The 20,999-nt window shown below is 42.2% G+C and overlaps 1 protein-coding gene across 2 annotated transcripts in view; it reads left to right on the forward strand.

The window, feature by feature from the left end:
- The window catches only part of TMEM260 (transmembrane protein 260), a 108,008-nt gene that overhangs the window by 62,752 nt on the left and 24,257 nt on the right, over positions 1-20,999 (forward strand). For both annotated transcript variants that reach the window (XM_069732951.1, XM_069732960.1), the window contains exons 5-6: positions 14,183-14,360; positions 18,378-18,491. In XM_069732951.1, the coding sequence (XP_069589052.1) occupies positions 14,183-14,360; positions 18,378-18,491 (292 nt within the window). The remainder of the gene's footprint in view (positions 1-14,182; positions 14,361-18,377; positions 18,492-20,999) is intronic.

Genomic DNA, 20,999 nt, shown 5'->3' on the forward strand with positions numbered 1-20,999 from the left:
GTCTGCATTGTTGGGTCTGGTGTCTCATCTTCCTCTTGACAATACCCCATAGATTCTCTATGAAGTTTAGGTCAGGCGAGTTTTCTGGCCAATCAAGCACAGTGATACTGTTATCTGTAAACCAGGTAATGGTACTTTTGGCAGCGTGGACAGGTGCCAAGTCCTGCTGGAGGAAGAAATTTCCATCTCCAAAAAGCTTTTCGGCAGAGGGAAGCATGAAGTGCTCTAAAATTCCCTGGTAGATGACTATGCTAACTTTTGTCTTGATAAACACAGTGGACCTACACCAGCAGATGACATGGCTCCCCAAACCATCACTGATTGTGGAAACTTCACACTAGAACTCAAGCAGCTTTAATTGTGGCCTGTCCAATCTTCCTCCAGACTCTGGGACCTTTATTTCCAAATTAAATTAAAAATTTACTTTAATCTGAAAACATCACTGAGCAGCAGTCCAGTTATTTTTCTCTTTGGCCCAGGTAAGACGCTTCTTGTGTTGTCTGAGTGGCTTGACACAAGGAACGAGACACTTGTAGCCCATGTCCTGTATACATCTGTGTGTGAAGCAATGACTCTAGCAGCAGTCCACTGTGTGTGAATCTCCCCAAAAAATTTTAATGGCCTTTTCTTAACAATCTTTTCAAGTCTGCGGTTATCCTTTCTCCTTCACCTCATTGGGGGACACAGACCATGGGTGTATGCTGCTGCCACTAGGAGGCTGACACTAAGTGATACAAAGAAAGTGATCTCCTCCCCTGCAGTATAAACCCTCCTGCTGGCTCTCAGCTAACCAGTTCTTGCTTAGTGTCTGTAGGAGCCACATGGGTCTGTTTCAGACCCCAACGTTTTTATTTTATTGTTTAATTTTCTGTAAATTTTTATTTTTTAATTAACGGAGTGAAGGGGGTGACGGTTCCTTTCAAGGTGCCGATCTCCCCCGAACCATCAACAGGCAAGCACGGCGAGTATACCTCCCCGTACCCTCTCCTGCGACGTGGGAAGCCATGCCTGAGCTCACTGCCAGGGCGACGGTTCCTTCACGGTCCCGATCTCCCCACACCAGCAGCAGGCGACCACACGTAGTGTTGCCTCCATGTATCCTCTCCTGGATCCAGGCCTAATGCCGGACAACTGGCCCTGTCCACCCGGGGGCTGAACTCCGTGGATGTGCAGAGGCCCCTCTCTATGGCGTCCGAGCAGCCCCCACTGTCTCACCACTGTGAAAGCGGATGGCACAAGGAGGCGGACAGTTCCTCTCCACCTCCCTAACAAAGGGATGATGGATTGAGGTTTATCCCTGCACCGTCCACGCTGCACAGAACAGCGCTGAAACCCCCATCCGCGGTGGCTCCATGTCGGGACGCGCATCAATGGTGAGTGGATCCATCTTCAGTGGGATATTCACATGCTGACAGGCAGCCTCAGCCACTTCCCTGTGGCCCACCTCTCTGAGGTAACGCTCTGGATGGCTGCAAAAATGTAGCCCCTGGCTTCGGCCGATTTGTAGGCCGCATCCTGGAAGTCTTGCCTGGAACGACCCACTGGTGACGTCCGCCGGCTACAGAAATTTAGGCCCCGGCTTGGGCCTATTCAACATCGTGTCTGTGGCTCCGCCCCCCAAATTGGCGCTTCTCGCTCTCTGTGAGATTTTATCAGCTCTGCAACTCCCGGTGGCCATCTTGGTCCACCCGGCCAGCTCACACTGGGGTGACAGTTTTTTTGCATTAAAGGGGCACATCGACTCTACATCAGTACCCGGGTAAGGAAGTACCTGGTCTTAAAGGCACACGATTAGTAGTCCCTGGTCTTAAAGGCATATGGCCAGTATTCCCAATCTTAAAGGCTTATGACATGTATTCCTTGATCTTTTAAAGCGCTTGTGCACCTTTTTCTACCACATTTTTTCCTTCCACTCAAATTTCCATTAATATACTTGGATACAGCTTCTGTGAACAGCCAGCTTCTTTAGCCATGACTTTTGTGGCTTACCCTCCTTGTGGAGTGTGTCAATGACTGCCTTCTGGACATCTGTCAAGTCAGCAGTCTTCCCCATGATTGTGGAGCCTACTGAAACTAAGGAACCCTTTTAAACGCTTAGAAAGCCTTTGCAGGTGTTTTTGTTAATTATTCTAATTTACTGAGATAATGACTTCTGGGTTTTCATAGGCTGTAAGCCATAATTATCAACATTGATGAAGGAGAAAAAGTTGTAGCAGTATGTGGAGCGCTGAGATAAGGGATAATTATAGGGACAGCAATCTGGTTAACAAACCTTTAGTACCACTTCGATCTCCACGATATGATTATCCCTTATCTCAGCGCTCCACAGACCGCTACAACTTTTTCTTCATCATTCCATATCCCTCCTGAGTGTTAGCGGCAGGAGCAGCTACAAGCATAGTCAATTCCATTGAGAAACTTAAGGACCTGCGGTGTCCGGGTAATGCTGGATTCACACTTCCCAGCTTAAGGACCTGCGGTGAAGCGTATCCTGTTCCCTGATCACGTGACCAGAACCCGGAAGTGCTGGCCAGCAGCGGCGGTTGTGCAGGGGTTTCATAATCCACTTAATAACCAGGTTTCATACATTTGAGCTCCTTGTTTATTGTTCTCATTACATAATCAACATTAACCCCTTCATGACCCTGGGTATTTTCGTTTTTTCATTTTTGTTTTTCGCTCACCTCCTTCCCAGAGCCATAACTTTTTTATTTTTCCTTCAATATGGTCATGTGAGGGCTTATTTTTTTGTAGGACGAGTTGTACTTTTGAACGACATAATTGGTTTTAGCATGTCATGTACTAGAAAACGGGAAAAAAATTCCAAGTGCTGTGAAATTGCAAAAAAGTGCAATCCCACACTTGATTTTTGTTTGGCTTTTTTGCTAGGTTCACTAAATGCTAAAACTGACCTGACATTACATAGTAACATAGTAACATAGTTAGTAAGGCCGAAAAAAGACATTTGTCCATCCAGTTCAGCCTATATTCCATCATAATAAATCCCCAGATCTACGTCCTTCTACAGAACCTAATAATTGTATGATACAATATTGTTCTGCTCCAGGAAGACATCCAGGCCTCTCTTGAACCCCTCGACTGAGTTCGCCATCACCACCTCCTCAGGCAAGCAATTCCAGATTCTCACTGCCCTATCAGTAAAGAATCCTCTTCTATGTTGGTGGAAAAACCTTCTCTCCTCCAGACGCAAAGAATGCCCCCTTGTGCCCATCACCTTCCTTGGTATAAACAGATCCTCATCGAGATATTTGTATTGTCCCCTTATATACTTATACATGGTTATTAGATCGCCCCTCAGTCGTCTTTTTTCTAGACTAAATAATCCTAATTTCGCTAATCTATCTGGGTATTGTAGTTCTCCCATCCCCTTTATTAATTTTGTTGCCCTCCTTTGTACTCTCTCTAGTTCCATTATATCTTTCCTGAGCACCGGTGCCCAAAACTGGACACAGTATTCCATGTGCGGTCTAACTAGGGATTTGTACAGAGGCAGTATAATGCTCTCATCATGTGTATCCAGACCTCTCTTAATGCACCCCATGATCCTGTTTGCCTTGGCAGCTGCTGCCTGGCACTGGCTGCTCCAGGTAAGTTTATCATTAACTAGGATCCCCAAGTCCTTCTCCCTGTCAGATTTACCCAGTGGTTTCCCATTCAGTGTGTAATGGTGATATTGATTCCTTCTTCCCATGTGTATAACCTTACATTTATCATTGTTAAACCTCATCTGCCACCTTTCAGCCCAAGTTTCCAACTTATCCAGATCCATCTGTAGCAGAATACTATCTTCTCTTGTATTAACTGCTTTACATAGTTTTGTATCATCTGCAAATATCGATATTTTACTGTGTAAACCATCTACCAGATCATTAATGAATATGTTGAAGAGAACAGGTCCCAATACTGACCCCTGCGGTACCCCACTGGTCACAGCGACCCAGTTAGAGACTATACCATTTATAACCACCCTCTGCTTTCTATCACTAAGCCAGTTACTAACCCATTTACACACATTTTCCCCCAGACCAAGCATTCTCATTTTGTGTACCAACCTCTTGTGCGGCACGGTATCAAACGCTTTGGAAAAATCGAGATATACCACGTCCAATGACTCACCGTGGTCCAGCCTATAGCTTACCTCTTCATAAAAACTGATTAGATTGGTTTGACAGGAGCGATTTCTCATAAACCCATGCTGATATGGAGTTAAACAGTTATTCTCATTGAGATAATCCAGAATAACATCCCTCAGAAACCCTTCAAATATTTTACCAACAATAGAGGTTAGACTTACTGGCCTATAATTTCCAGGTTCACTTTTAGAGCCCTTTTTGAATATTGGCACCACATTTGCTATGCACCAGTCCTGCGGAACAGACCCTGTCGCTATAGAGTCCCTAAAAATAAGAAATAATGGTTTATCTATTACATTACTTAGTTCTCTTAGTACTCGTGGGTGTATGCCATCCGGACCCGGAGATTTTATTATACTTATTTAGCCGGTTCCGCACCTCTTCTTGGGTTAGATTGGTGACCCTTAATATAGGGTTTTCATTGTTTCTTGGGATTTCACCTAGCATTTCATTTTCCACCGTGAATACCGTGGAGAAGAAGGTGTTTAATATGTTAGCTTTTTCCTCGTCATCTACAACCATTCTTTCCTCACTATTTTTTAAGGGGCCTACATTTTCAGTTTTTATTCTTTTACTATTGATATAGTTGAAGAACAGTTTGGGATTAGTTTTACTCTCCTTAGCAATGTGCTTCCCTGTTTCCTTTTTGGCAGCTTTAATTAGTTTTTTACAGCTTTAATTAGGAGAATTATGATTCTCCAGGTCATTACGAGTTCAAAGACACCTAACATGTCTAGGTTCATTTTTATCTAAGTGGTGAAAAAAAATTCCAAACTTAGCTAAAAAGAAAAAAAAAAAAGTTGTGCCATTTTCCGATACCCGTAGCATCTCCATTTTTTTCGTGATCTGGGGTCAGGTGAGGGCTTATTTTTTGCGCGCCAAGCTGACGTTTTTAATGATACCATTTTGGTGCAGATACGTTCTTTTGATTGCCTGTTATTGCATTTTAATACAATGTCATGGCGACCAAAAAAACGTAATTCTGGTGTTTCCAATTTTTTTCGCCGTTTAGCGATCAGGTTAATCCTTTTTTTTATTGATAGATCGGGTGATTCTGAACATGGCGATACCAAATATGTGTATATTTTATTTTTTTTTAATTGTTTTATTTTAAATGGGGCGAAAGGGGGTGATTTAAACTTTTTATATTTTTAATTTTTTCATATTTATTAAACCTTTTTTTTTACAGCTGGCACAACTTGATCGCCTCTGCTACATAGAGGTGATGCACAGATCACCTCTATAATAATAATAATAATAATAATAATCTTTATTTTTATGTAGCGCTAACATATTCCGCAGCACTTTACAGTTTTGCACACATGCAGCAGAATTACAGCATTGCTGTGAGAGCTGACTACAGGGTGGCGCTCACTGCAATCCGGCATCAACAACCATAGAGGTCTTAAGAAGACCTCTGGTTGTCATGCCGACGCATCGCCAACCCCCAATCATGTGACGGAGGTCAGCGACGAGCGCATTTCCAGCCAGATGGTCGGAAGCGGTAGTTAAATGCTGCTGTCAGCGTCTGACAGCGGCATTTAACTAGTTAATAGCGGCGGGTGGATCGCGAGTCCACCCGTCGCTATTGCGGGCACATGTCAGCTGTTCAAAACAGCTGACATGTCCCGGCTTTGAAGCGGGCTCACCGCCGCAGCCCACATCAAAGCAGGGGGATCTGACCTCGGACGTACTATCCCGTCTGTGGTCAGAAAGGGGTTAACAGAAATAAACACTTGAAATAGATCACTGTTTGTAATGACTCTATATATTATGAGTTTCACTTTTTGTATTGAAGAACTGAAATAATTTAACTTTTTGATGATACATGACCCAATAGGTTACGTAGTGTAGATAGGGATGTTGTAAAAGAACAATTCCTGTATTGGCCATTTTTCCTGTGAGTATTTGCATTTCCACACTTGGATGATGCAGGATGGATAATATTTTTCTATGATGCTTCTATAATCTTAAGATATGTCTTTAATTTTCTTAAGTTGCATTTCAAGAATTGTCACTGTAGCATTGGCTCAGTGGTTAGCACTTTAGGTTTGCAGGGCTGGGGTCCTGGGGTAAAATCCCACCCAGGACAACATCTGCAATGAGTTTGTATGTTCTCCTCGTGTTTGCATGGGTTTCCTCCAGGTTCTCCGGTTTCCTCCCACACTCCAAAGACATACTGATAGGGAATAGTAGATTTTGAGCCCCATCGGGGACAGTGATGATGTCTGTAATGTGTTGCGGAATATGATGGCGCTATATAAGCAAGATTAGCTGTGAGCGTTGGAGCAGTATTTGCCATAATTGTACTGTCCACATGTTGCAGTCCCTGTTTGCAAGGCCATATTGTGACACACCTATTGTGCTGTCCTTTGGAGAACCATTTGATTAGATCGATCTGATTTGTATTTTGTAGAACAGATTTACACAATTGTGATGATGCTCATAATAGAAAGCTATTGTTCTTTGGAAAAGCAGTCGCCAAATTGGTTTATTAATGGGGGACCACACTAATGGCGGGGGCATTTTTAAGTGCATAGAGGGGTATTGACTTGGTAACTGTGGGAATTTCGGACATATAAATGGCTTCATTGTCTTCAGAAAGTGATTTTAATTCTTGGCGTAATGAGTCTCGATACATTTATTTGAGTAGGTTGACCGTCTATTACTGTTTTTAATTTATTTTTTTTTTATCTCTGTTGTTTGTACCTTCTAATAACGCATGTGATTTTATATGGATAAAACCTGCAAGCCTTAAAACACAATAGCCGTTCCCCACACACATGTTCACGAGGGTTTTTTTTTATGTTACATTAAATGGTTTTCGCCGTCTTCTTATCAAGAACAAACCTACTTGAAATCTCCCTATGACTGATAACCTTATTGTATAGTGTAGCTAATAGCCACGGCTTTGTTTTCCAGTCCCGTGCATTGCACATGGGTAGCCATAGAAAGTGCAGATTGGCAACAAACCAAGTCTGAGACATATAAGTACTAATAGCGGTGCCCTCAAGAGGAGTCATAGTGCCACATTAAGCATGGAGTGGAGTACTATAGGAGAAATTAACCTCACTCTCTCCACGCCTTTCAGACGAACACAATAGAAGTGGTAAGGGGAATAACATCAGGAGATCCATAACTATTATTGCCGTGGACGGTTGGGCATTTAGTATTTGATAAAATCCAAGCTAAAACGTTATATAAAATGCACGTATTTAACATTTTTTTCAATTTTGAACAGATGTTGTATTCTGACCTTGGTTAATTAGCAAGATCTGGATTAATACAATAAGTTATTATGGTAGATTGTTTTGAACTGGAATTTTTAATATCTTCATGAATACATTTAGGACATTATTGAAGATAATCATTCTAAATAATTTTACCATAAGGAAATGGTAAAAAAAATATTTGTCCTACTACTACGTTAAAGGGTTTATCCAGCTCCCGTTGCTTCAGGAGCAGCAGCTGATAGATTGTCTTTGACGTGACATCCTATAAATTTGAGGCCAGTATCAAGCGCATGTCTTATTCCAATTACTGTAGTAGGATAGGAGCATGATACCTGCCAGTGGTGCACGATGCCCACCAAACCTCAAATGGATGCTAATTCAGGGGCTCTTCAAAGCTCCCGCCGCAAAAGTAAAGAGGTGCGGATTAAACTCTTTACCAGGCATGACGTCTGAGGGACAGATGGTGGAATGTATCTGACAAGGTTTGTAGGAACACAATTATGTCGAGGTTAGGTAAAGTATAAGATAGGTTGTTCCATGGTTTCAGTTATAATGACCGCTATTATCATGCTAACTAAATCTAATGCCCCTTAAAAACACATTAGAATAATGTGCTGTGCCCACCGATGTCATCAAGTTTGGCTTACACACTAATGTGTATGGGGCACTGACCAATTGATCTTGGGAGAGATGTCCATTGGGCATGTCCAATTTCAGACTGCCTATAACTTTGTTGTCCTGGAGATAAGATACCGGCAGAGACCTCTGTTGGTGGTGGTCCCATAGAGAACACACAAGTGCTTGGCTGAACAAGCACTCTCCTGTGTATAGGAGACCCAGGCAACATGGCTGTTGGCCGAATGACCGGCCAAAGCATTGTTTGGCTGTCAGCCATCAAACGTATATGGGGGCCCTAAAGCTATATCCGCATACATTTTGCTAAAAGTGAATTCTCTTTGGATGTTTAGTAAAAATGAAATTAGAAATCCATAGCTGAATCTGAAGTTTCTACCAAGAATTTGGCCAGCTGATTCAATTGAGTGGAGGTAGTCTACAGCTCTTCTGCGCGGAAGCCATGGAAATAATTTACATACCGTTGATATTAATACTGCAGTGTGTTCATTATTCCTTTTTAGATTTGTTTTTGTAGCATGTGAACAGGACATAACATACCCCATGCTCAGGCGTTGCCTGCAAGTTATCGAGGGATCCTACACCTAAATCCTAAAATAATCCTGAGCTTGTCACCATTGGAACTTGTAGCTACTGCCTGCTCTAAAGGCTCAAACCTACTAATGTAGCCCATGCCTCTTACTTCCGAGCCTGTCGAGAGAATATCCAGTAGGACGACGTATAGATTGAGATGTCATGGAGAACCCACACAACTACCAAAATGTTCGAAGCAAGAGTATAAACTCTAGCGAATAACGCAAGCTTAGTAATAAGGTTCTGTAGTCATTCAGGAAAGTTACAATTACTTGCAAAATTAAGTTCTATGCCGATATTTCCCATTAGTTAAAAAGAAAACAGAAACTTACTTTATTGAAGAGGAAAACTAAAAATATGATAGCTGTCCTGTAAATAGAAGTGTATTGGTAACCAGTGAGAAAAAATACAACTCCGTGGCATTCTGACTGGGTACATTTACCACTTCACAACTGCAAAAGTGCAGCCATTGTCCACAGTACTGACAGTATAGGGAGAGTAGATCTAGACATTGACCTTTCAAGAAAGGAAATCTGTATTCTTCTGACACTTCTACTTTCAGTACAGTTGTATTTTATGGATTAAGGGATGCATTAGTGTTTACTCATTATGCTGGAAGCTACTTCTGCTGACTCCAGTTCGCAGCCAAGTGTACGTTTGTTGGTCTCTTAGTATTGTACATGTTGAAAACCACCATGCCCCATTCACCTTCCTTCCCAAATCTGCCCTGCTTTCTAGCAAGATCTAGCTAGATTCTTGCTACGTTGTCTGCAACTTCCTTTTTCTGGCTATTTGTTATATAGAAACACTTAGTGAGAAAACTTCAGCTGCATCCCCCTCCTCCCTGCCTTCTATTCACTGTTTTACACTAAATGGTTTTTTTTGTGAGACTATACAACATACGGTACTTGTACACAGTGTTATAGGTTTATTAGTTCTCAAAATGTCTGGTTGCTACTAGGTTCTGAAACTTTTATCATAAATCAGGTTTAACATTTAAAGGTAGTTTCCTATTACAAGGCCCTAGCCCCCCTAAACTGCCACAATATCTCTGTTCCAGCCTATTTCTGCATTCTGACAATCATTCTTTATCATTTTAAAATCAATTTTTATTCTGTGCCCTATGCAAATTACTCAGGACTGGTCCAACGGGATCTCCTAGTCATCATACATTTATCACTAATCCGATAGATAGCGTGAAAACTTTTTCCACTGACTTTTTGTGTGGCAAGATTGATTGAGAGGCACGTTTGCATTTTTACTATGTCTGGTGATGTAATTAATATTGGGAATCATTATGGATGCACTGTACACATGCTGGTATAATAAGCTAATCAATACTTACGATAATACTGATATGTCCATGAATAAGTCACCGCTATAGGCAGACCATTTTCTTCTTTTGGTAAACCGCTCTGGAGGGATACTGGCTCTCAATGGAGAGACCCAACCATGAAGGGCAAAAACTGCAAAACAGTCCTGTCTACAGATGGTTGGCGGTATGAGCTATCATGCATACTCTTGGTATTAAGAATTCTTGAACAATGCAAGGTTTCTTCAAGTCGCCCATTATGACTTTCATTAGTATATTTTGTCCATTTTCTTGGGTCTTATGAAATAAATAAAAATATTTTTGGTCCCACAGCCCAAGGAGACCGGAATACTATAAATGCAAGACCTTTAGGGATTACCTATGTGACAATAGGTGATAATGGGAAAAGATGTGAGTCAAGATTATAGGATGGGGCCCAAGATTAATGGTACATTACATATTTATGACACTGCTATACTTGTCATCCGTGGATCATCAAGTTTTCAGATATTCATGTTTTCAAATGAAAGTAAAATGTCCTAAACGTCATGGATGAGAAAAATGTATTTAAATTGATGAGAATATACATGTTTACTCTGTTTATTTTTTTCATCAGTCTTGCAGGCAGTCATGCTTGAATAAAGAGGTGTCTGTAGACTTTAAAGATACCAGGAGCATCGGTGGGTTGAGTAGACACATACAGTTGAATGTGGTAGTCATGTACCCTGCGTAGTGCAGTGGTGTTCACACTGTGCGGCAATGAGGCAGTGACCCAGTAACGTTCAAAGCAAAATGTCCTCCGGGGCATCCAAAACAGTCCATATCCGAGACCGGTTGCCGAAAGCGATTGCACCACTGGGTCATTCTGAGGAAGGGTCGCCAAGCGTTCGCTTCCTTTGTCTCTGTGTTGACTGCACACATAAGCCGGATGTTGCAGAGCCACCTGTTCTGCAGCATGCAAACCAACACTGACACACCCAACCCTTTGCTGCAGGGTTTTTAAATGGCATCTGTGGCCATGAGCCACTTGCAAGACCCGGCTGGAGGGAGTGAACTGCCCCACTACTATCCTGTAGTTCACTCCAAAAATAAAAGCCCTTAATGGGTTTTCCTACAAATCTGACTGAGTCACTACTTGGACCCAATCCACTCTTTCTTTTATTTTGCATAGTGACTCACAGGAATCCTGCTGTGAACACAAAGCACTCCCACGGGTTTAATAGGACTTCGTCTGCATCCTGGGGGACACATATCGCCTTTCGCATACGATCCCCCTGACTGCCTCACACCAGAAAGAATGTACTGACAGCACCTTGGCCTGAGCTTACATTTTTATTTTTCCAATCGCTATTGTGCATATGGTATATATTTTATTTGGCCTTACTTTTTTTTTTATAGTATTCTGCAAGGATCAACAAGATTCCCAACAAATCTAATGTTTATCGGCATAATCTAGTACCCAGACGTGCGTAAAAAAGCGAGGGATTGTAGATCGCCGTCTGTGTTATATATAGACATGCTGGACCCTCTGTAGCAGAGGTCCACAACCTTTCTGACCTTGAGAGCCACATTCTGCTCTGAGAGATGGTCACGAGCCACATTCAGCTCTAGGAGTGTCGCGAGGGACATCCAGCTCCTGCCCCACTCTCAGTAATGACACACAAAGCCCCCATTACCGGTATAATGACAGCCAAAGCTTTTCCACTGAAATCACACACGGCAGTATGCCAAGCTGCCGGGTTTCCTATCTGGCATCCATTCAGATCAACTTTTCTGTGCCAGGCTACACACAAAAGTCACCATCTTGAGATCTACATGCACCAGGATGGCAGACAGCCGCAAACCACACATCACGCTCTCGAGCGACAGTTTGGGAGCCCCTGGGTAACTTGGGGTTGTTTAATGGGGATCCTACATGCTATAAACTCGAGTTCCCTAATCAGACGACCTGTATACATTTTCTCTGTTTCTTAACATGATAGATTCATCTTTGTAATCACTTAATATTGGAGTTGGTGCAAATTAATTCTCAGGACCTGGTCCATCGGCCACCCCAGTGGCCCTGAGGACTGCCTGTTACCTAGTGGCATCCCTGACTCTTCTTTTGATTAGCTGGCCTGACACAATATCAAACATGCGTCTCACTGCGATGATGATTTCACGCAAGGCCGCAAATCAAAAGAGGAGCTAGGGAAGCCATGAGGTAAGAGGCGATTCTCACAGCTCCCATGCAGCAGCCACAGATTATTGACATGGCTCAGTCCTGAGAATCAATTCGTACCTACTCTATTTAGTACATACTATACAATTATACATTCTTTGTGACTATTGAGAAGCAATCAGTAGCCAAGATCGAGTTGTTGTAGTTGACATCCCAATGCCATAGGTTAGCTCTTCAAAAACTGTCTGAAACTTGGACAACACTTATATTGCTTTATGTCCAGAGCTGACGGTAAGTCTATGTGGGTTCTTGGGCAATGGTGTCTTGTGGTTTCTCTTAAATCCAAGGGGTGCTAATGGCTGTTTATATTCTTGGCTGTTTATATTGCTCACTGATCCCCCTTCCCGTTTTCTGTCTCATCCTCATGTACCAGTGATTGTCTGCCCTCCCCATTTGTCTACTTGCTTGTCCTTTGCTCAAACCATTATTTTGGTCATCCCTTTAGTTTGAGTCAGTGCCTCCAAACATAAAGGAGGAGAAAAGGTGCTTCCAAGCTAAGAGGGAGCAGGGCATCAGCATTGCTATGACAAAGGCACTGTACGAGCTCTGTGCACCATCATGATAACAAAGCCCCGACATAAATGGGCTCCCCCCCTGACTTATAAGGAAGGAAAGGAGTTGATTGAATTGATTAGAATTAAGATTTATTGAGACTTTAGGGAAGAATAGTTAAGAACTGAAGGCAAGTCTCTTGTGGAATTGCGTTAACACCATCCAGCAGCCTGCTATGTATTGGAATACATGCAAGCTGCTTAATCCAAAAGAATAAAATATTTTAATTCCAATTACAAAACTGTGATTGTAAAAACACAGACTGCTCCTAATGCCCCCCTTTCAAAGACTATTCCCTATGCCTCTCCCACACAGACTTCTCTCTGTATCCCACCTTTTTTACACAGACTGCTCTCCATGCCTCCTCTAATTGACTGTTCCTCATGTGATTTCTGCTTGGCGCCTGGGTCGGGACCATATGTCATGTGACTATTTTGTTACCTTTTCTAGTTGCATTTTTGCCACGATTTATGCAAAATCATGCCAAAAAGGCCTAGTGGTTTTGCTATAGTTTACACAAATTGTGGCAAAATGCAAAAATGTACCAGCACACAGGAGCTCGGGCTGTAGGCCCTTAGGTTGCAAAGGGCTTAGTTTTTTCTTGGGTGCGGACGCTGATTCTGCCTACAGTGTTTAGCAAGTCATCATGTAAAACAGAACTGAATGCTGGAAGGCGGAAGACATCGATTAGGAAACGACATCCCATTAGGCTAATCAAGAGTGCAGAAGAGAAATAATTAGAGGAAACTAGCGGTCCAGAATGTATAATATCTTTTTTTTCACATCTTAAGATGGTTTTCTTTCGGAGAGGTAATGTCACATGAGATGCATGACTTTCTATTGTGTAAACCGACGGTAAGATTAGGACTAGTAAGTGGTATCCGGAGAGTAGAAAGCCTTTCCGAACTACAAAGAAAAGTGAAATTTCACGGAGTAGGTTTTCCTTGTACATAAATAAGTTTCTTTTATAGTCAATTGATTATGAAAGAAGTACAAGCAGTGAGCAACCTGGCAGTGGTAGTTCTACAAGGACTCGAAAGCCGCAGGCAGCGTACCACCATTGTGTAACATACTTTTTGGGAACACGGGACAGCTGTAGGACAAAGGCCGTCATTCACTGATCTCTCTCGCTTCCATGTGACATTAAATCTGCCTGTTCCCCGTACACTAGGATCAATTGTTCTCCTATTTATTTTAACATTACAGTCTTGTTACTTGCCACGGCCACTGTTTTCATTCAATCTGGCGATGGTCTTGAATGCTTAGAAGTTCCTATTCTACCTTAAGGACATACCATGTGTACCAGGACATGAAACAGTCGCTTTCTCTTACCATTATTGGGTACTTTTTTTTCCCTAATTAATATTGTCATGAATTGGGGAAATATTACATAGCAAACTGATAGCTCTCGGTGGCAAGAGCCGATTGTAGCTATAATATAAAATGCATAACAAACAGTTCTATTTTGTAGCACAAGGAGATTTCCTGTTATCTATGTTTGCAGGCTTTCTGGCTCACGTACGGCAGGAATCCTTGCTGCAGGGTTATATTCATTTTCACGTCTAACATGGCAGTGGTCCATTGCAGCAGAGGTTTTTAGCCTGAACAATCTGTTTGTGGCGATGCTGATGGCTCTTACGGTCGAATTTCACAAGGCGAAAACCGACAGCGAAAGATCAAAGGTAATTTTTGGTCTAGTTGGACACACAGTGCAATGCCAAGCGAAATATAACCTTTCCGTCTCAATAACAAAACCTATTTATTCATCTATTTTTATGATGTTAATTGAATTCCAGTTTTATCCATGTGACATCTAGGTTTTAAGAGTATGGTCCTTTAAGTAAAAAAAAAAGATCAGAAGAACTAAGCAGAGCTTCTGGGAAAGCTTTGTGACCTCCATTGTCGGAGTTTCTGTTGTGGTCATATTGGTTGTCTTCTAGCTTTCCTATAAGATTATACATATGGACTGAAAAAGATACTTGTAAACTACCCCCAAAGCCATTTAAAATGGTGATGGGGCTCTCACTTGATCCCTTTCAGTTGGAGAACTGCTATCAAGTCATTTGAATTGGAGAAATTTGGCTTTTGGGGGTTTCAGCTGCAGTGACCCCCTTTAAGTAACTATATAGAATGTCTGATTTAGTTTTTATCATAAGTCAAGGCTTGTTAAAGGGTCAATTTTATCTTCTAGGATTGCTACGCCTAAGGCCGGCGTCACACACAGCGTAAAACAATACGGTCCGTATATTACGGCCGTAATACACTGAAAAGTCCCGAAAAAAGTGGTCCGTAGCTCCTCCGTAGGCAGGGTGTGTCAGCGTTTTTTGCGCATGGCATCCTCCGTATGTAATCCGCATGGCATCCGTACTGCGTGGTTTTCTCGCAGGCTAGCAAAACCAACATACCGCTATAGAAGTGATCCATGTGTCCCAAAAAGAAAAGAAAATATATATATACTGTCTATATATATATATATATATATATATATATATATATGTCAGTAGACACATATATTAGAGAGAAAAGCCGGTAATTCAGTGCGGTGTACAGTAAAATCACACTGACAGCTTACAGTAGAATAGGTAGAATAAATGTGTACACATAGAATAGGTATATATATATGTCAGTGAGACACATATATGTATATATATTAATATTTATTCCAGCGCTATACAGCTTGAAAGCCGGTAATTCAATTACCGGCTTTTTCCTTCTCCTTCCTAAAACCCGACATGATTTGAGACATGGTTTACATACAGTAAACCATGTCTTCTCTCCATTTTTTTTGCAGATTCCACACTACTAATGTCAGTAGTGTGTATCTGCAAAATTTGGCCGTTCTAGCTCTTAAAATAAAGGGTTAAATGGCGGAAAAAATTGGCGTGGGCTCCCGTGCAATTTTCTCCGCCAGAGTAGTAAAGCCAGTGACTGAGGGCAGATATTAATAGCCTGGAGAGGGTCCACGGTTATTGGCCCCCCCCTGGCTAAAAATATCTGCCCCCAGCCACCCCAGAAAAGGCACATCTGGAAGATGCGCCTATTCTGGCACTTGGCCACTCTCTTCCCATTCCCGTGTAGCGGTGGGATATGGGGTAATGAAGGGTTAATGCCACCTTGCTATTGTAAGGTGACATTAAGCCTAATTAATAATGGAGAGGCGTCAATTATGACACCTATCCATTATTAATCCAATTGTAGTGAAGGGTTAAATAAATCACAAACACATTATTTAAAATTATTTTAATGAAATAAAAACAATGGGTGTTGCAGTATTTTATTCAACGCCCAATCCAGTCACTGAAGACCCTCGTTCTGTGAGTAAAAAAACATAATAAACCAACAATATACTTACCCTCCGCAGATCTGTAACGTCCAACGATGTAAATCCTTCTGAAGGGGTTAAAACATTTTGCAGCAAGGAGCTGTGCTAATGCAGGCTGCTCCTCGCTGCAAAACCCCAGGGAATGAGGCTAAAAATAGATCAATGATCTATATTTAGCTTTATTTGCGGTGAGGCGCCCTCTGCTGGCTGTTCATAGATCGTGGGAAATTACCTAGAAAGCTCCCTCCATTATTAATTAGGCTTAGTCACCTTACAATAGCAAGGTGGCATTAACCCTTCATTACCCCATATCCCACCGCTACACGGGAATGGGAAGAGAGTGGCCAAGTGCCAGAATAGGCGCATCTTCCAGATGTGCCTTTTCTGGGGTGGCTGGGGGCAGATATTTTTAGCCAGGGGGGGGCCAATAACCGTGGACCCTCTCCAGGCTATTAATATCTGCCCTCAGTCACTGGCTTTACTACTCTGGCGGAGAAAATTGCGCGGGAGCCCACGCCAATTTTTTCCGCCATTTAACCCTTTATTTTAAGAGCTAGAACGGCCAAATTTTGCAGATACACACTACTGACATTAGTAGTGTGGAATCTGCAAAAAAAATGGAGAGAAGACATGGTTTACTGTATGTAAACCATGTCTCAAATCATGTCGGGTTTTAGGAAGGAGAAGGAAAAAGCCGGTAATTGAATTACCGGCTTTCAAGCTGTATAGCGCTGGAATAAATATTAATATATATACATATATGTGTCTCACTGACATATATATATATATATACCTATTCTATGTGTACACATTTATTCTACCTATTCTACTGTAAGCTGTCAGTGTGATTTTACTGTACACCGCACTGAATTACCGGCTTTTCTCTCTAACAGCGCTGCGTATTTCTCGCAAGTCACACTGCTTGTCCGTGTGTAATCCGTATTTTTCACGCTTCCATAGACTTTCATTGGCGTATTTCTTGCGTAGTACGGTGACAAACGCAGCATGCTGCGATTTTGTACGGCCGTAGAAAGCCGTATAATACTGATCAGTAAAATACGGCAAATAGGAGCAGGGGCATAGAGAATAATTGTGCCGTATTTTTTGCGAGTTTTACGGACGTAGATTCTGCGCTCTTACGTCCGTAAAACTCGCATGTGTGACGGCGGCCTAATAGGTTGCACTAAAGTTCTTTTCCTCTATGGAGGGACAATTGGCAAATTTAATTTCTCAGAGGAGCAATGCATGGCCTATAAGTCTCCTTACACCCGCTTGGCACTCTCTGCAAGGAGAGACATTACCCCTCAACTTTTTATGGAAAGTTTTTAACATGACTTTATAGACCTGCGATTCTGTGTCACGTATGTTTCAGTATAGCAGACCTCGTCAGCACAGAATAGAGGTCTCTGGCATGCTATTTTCACTACCCTACCAAACTCTTTGGAGACTAGTTGTTTTTAGCCATTTAGATACTTTTCCCTGGGGTGCACTAAGTAAAATCTCCCTACCTTTTGCTTGAGCATCGATACTCCAGTAGAAGTACACTTCAAATAAACTATAAATGTAATATAAAGTCTGATACTGTAGAAAGCTTTATCCTAAAATGTGTATTTATGTAAATGAGCCTGTTTCAAAGTCTAGTGCTGGTTCACATGAGCAGTAGTTGGCCCTGTGGCCAATTCCCGCACTCCAAAATTGTGCTCAATTTACCATGAAATGTCATTAATTTAACAGTTTGATTTCTGGCCACAATTTTTACAAGTGAACATATTTTTTTCAGTTTTACCTGTAAAAATCATGAAATCAATGACCAAACTACAGAAATCTCAGCAATTTGCCTCAAAATGTGTGGTTTTGCCCCATGCCACACCACCTATTGTGTCAACCCAGCCTTGTGCTAGTCCCAAACAAGGACCCTGAAAGAGAAAATAATCAATGTAAGGAAACTATAAATTAGTGCAAGACCCACACCTAGAAAGGTTCTGCTAAGTACCCAACGCTTGGCTGGAAAGAAAATGGCGAATACACAAGGGTACCAACTCGGCAGTCCGTTGAATGAAGAAAACTAAGATTGTGCAAAGCCATCAATCTTCAGATTTTCTGTTGACAGCAGTCAAGATTTATTGGGTTGACGGTTGGTTGGTTGATTGATTGTACTCAATTGGTTCTCACTCTACCACAAACAGTTTAGCTGGCACCTCTCTTTACCGTCATTTTATTGCCAAGTGATCCAAACAAGGGTCTCCATCATATATGCTTCCAAACTTCTTAGTCTACCTGTCAGGGATTGTATAGCTTTTTTTTACCTCTAGAACCTCATTAGCTTTTATTTTTGAAAGACTGCTTCTTTATAATAATTTTCCATTTTTAATTTTAGGTCTCTGTCTATGGTGCCTTTTGCTGTGGTCTCAGTTTGTGTAACCAGCACACTATTGTGCTCTACGTAATTTTCATTGTTACTTGGGTTATAGGATATCTGTTCATGCACAAGGTTTGTATGTGTAATCGTTTATTCGTTTTCATTGTCTGCAAGCTTATCCTTAGGAAGTAGCAAATTTGTAGGGCAATACAATAAAAAATAGTTGGTGTACTTCCAGTGGTCCACATAAAACCTTCTCAAAATATGAATTTAATGTGTTACTTTTAACGGTCTATACCATTAAGTAGATTCGGTCACTTGCCGGCTGCACACTCCATTTTTTCTCTGCGGGGTGAGGCATAGCCCTTACTTACTCCCTGGTGATGGTAGTTACAGGGTTCAATAGAGATATAGGTGAAATAACTCAAATATTTTGATTAAAAAAGGGAATTAGTTATGCCCAACGGTGGCACACTTGGAATTAGGGACCCATTGTGCCACAGGACTGGGGCTGCCTACAAAGGGGTGTAGCTAAGCGGCTACCAGGTGTTTACTAGAGCTCGTGACTGTGGAGACAGACTGGGCTACAGGTAGCCACCAGGTACCACTCCTAGACAGATCCCGAAACTAGCTGCTGACCCCAAGGGTTAGGGTCGCTGAAACTGTTTTTAAGGACTAGTGCTCTGTTCAGATTAGTTAGTTCTGGTTCCTCTACAGAATGGTTACTGACACTGATTCAGGCTATGCTCAGACTTGGCTGATTCTGAGACTGGTTCTAGCAGGCCAGATAGAATGGGAACGAGGTTTCAGGAACTGGCCGCACACAGACCAGTGGAGCAGATTCAGGAACTGGCTGCACATGGACCGGGGGGGGGAGTAGTTTCAGACTCGGGCCACTCCAGAACCAGGGATTCGGATTCAGGACACTGGACACACCAGGACCAGGGGACCTCACAAGTCACTAGTAGGTGAAACTACACACTAATGAATATTGTTGGCGACTCCCTAAGGGAGAGGTAGTCTATTATACAAGATGCCTCCCAGCTATTGGCTGGGAGCCCATCTTGCTGACGTACTCTGATACTAAATGCCTCCCAGCCATTTGCTGGGGGCATTTTACTATATGCATTCTCTGCCCCTTTAAGAATGGAGGGGCGCACTCTAGGCATGCTGAGGCAGGAGATGTGCCAGCACACAGGGACCAGGCCTGGAGGCCAGAGCAGTGAGAATGCCAGCGTCTCTGCAAGGAGGGGGAAGGGGAACCCTGGCAATAGTGTTACATAACTATAAGCTCTGTGTGTTATTTGTGGGAACTCACTAGTAAATAAAGTCCTGTGATCTGGAAGCTTCAACACTGATTCATGCAGGTAGTCTCTCTCCAGTGTGAGAGGCATGAGGGAAAGAGCGCAGCGCCAATGTGTGCTAGGACTGTTTGCAGCCACAATGGCAATGAGCCAATTACCGAAGATCTGGCTTGCAGCATCTTTTGCATGCTGTAAAAAACAAAAACAAGGGTCTCCATTTTGTCCTCCTAGTGGGGGGACACTAATTTATATCGTCAAATAAGGCATATTTGTAAGGATTGTCCTTAAATGGTTTTATTACTTATGTTTCCCAAGTTTATCATTGTTAGCCATTGGATTGTATATAATTTTGCAAGTGTGGCCAATTCTTGATTGGTAGTTGGTACTGATCTTTTGATTATTTTTCGATAGTAGCCCATTTGGTAGACTTTTAGTACTTAAATAATTAGTTTAAAAATACAAATATATACACATATCTACTCTGCTCAAAAAATAAAGGGAACACTATAAAACCACTTTCTAGATATCGCTGATTGAAATATTCCAGTTGCAATTATTCATTACAGTACATACTGGAATGTGTTGAGAACAATAAAGCCTAAAAATGATCAATGTAAATCAAAATTAATATCCCATGGAGATCTGGATTTGGAATGATACTCAAAATCAAAGTGGAAAATCAAATTACAGGCTGATCCAACTTCAGTGGAAATGCCTCAAGACAAGGATATAATGCTCAGTAGTGTATGTGGCATCCACGTGCCTGTGTGACCTCCCTACAACACCTGGGCATGCTTCTGATTAGGCAGCGGATGTTCTCCTAAGGGTATGTGTCCACAGGGCATATTGGCAGCACTTTGGATGCAATACACCCCATGGAAACATACCCTAAGGGATCTCCTGCCAGACCTAGATTAAACCATCAGTCAACTCCTGGATAGGCTGTGGTACAACGTGGCTTTGGTGGATGGAATGAGACATGATGACCCAGATGTGCTCATTTCTATTCAGGGGGGAACTGGCAGGACAGTCCATAGCATTAATGCCTTCATGATGAAGGAACTACTGACTTGAGGCCTAGCAGTATCATGCATAAGAAGGAATTAAGGGCACATTGCACCTGTATGTGGTTTCAAAATGGGTCTGATGATCTCATCCTGGTACCCAGTCAGGGTACGTCTGGTTAGCACATGGAGGGCTGTGCAGTCCTCCAAAATAATGCCTTCCCACAGCCAAACCGATTACGCTGGAGGATGTTGCAGGCAGCAGAACGTTCTCCACGGCGTCTCCAGACTCTGTCACATTTGTCACACGTGCTCAGTGTGAACCTGCTCTC

The sequence above is a fragment of the Ranitomeya imitator genome, chromosome 1 (genome assembly GCF_032444005.1).
Source record: "Ranitomeya imitator isolate aRanImi1 chromosome 1, aRanImi1.pri, whole genome shotgun sequence".
NCBI classification, from domain to species: Eukaryota; Metazoa; Chordata; class Amphibia; order Anura; family Dendrobatidae; genus Ranitomeya; species Ranitomeya imitator.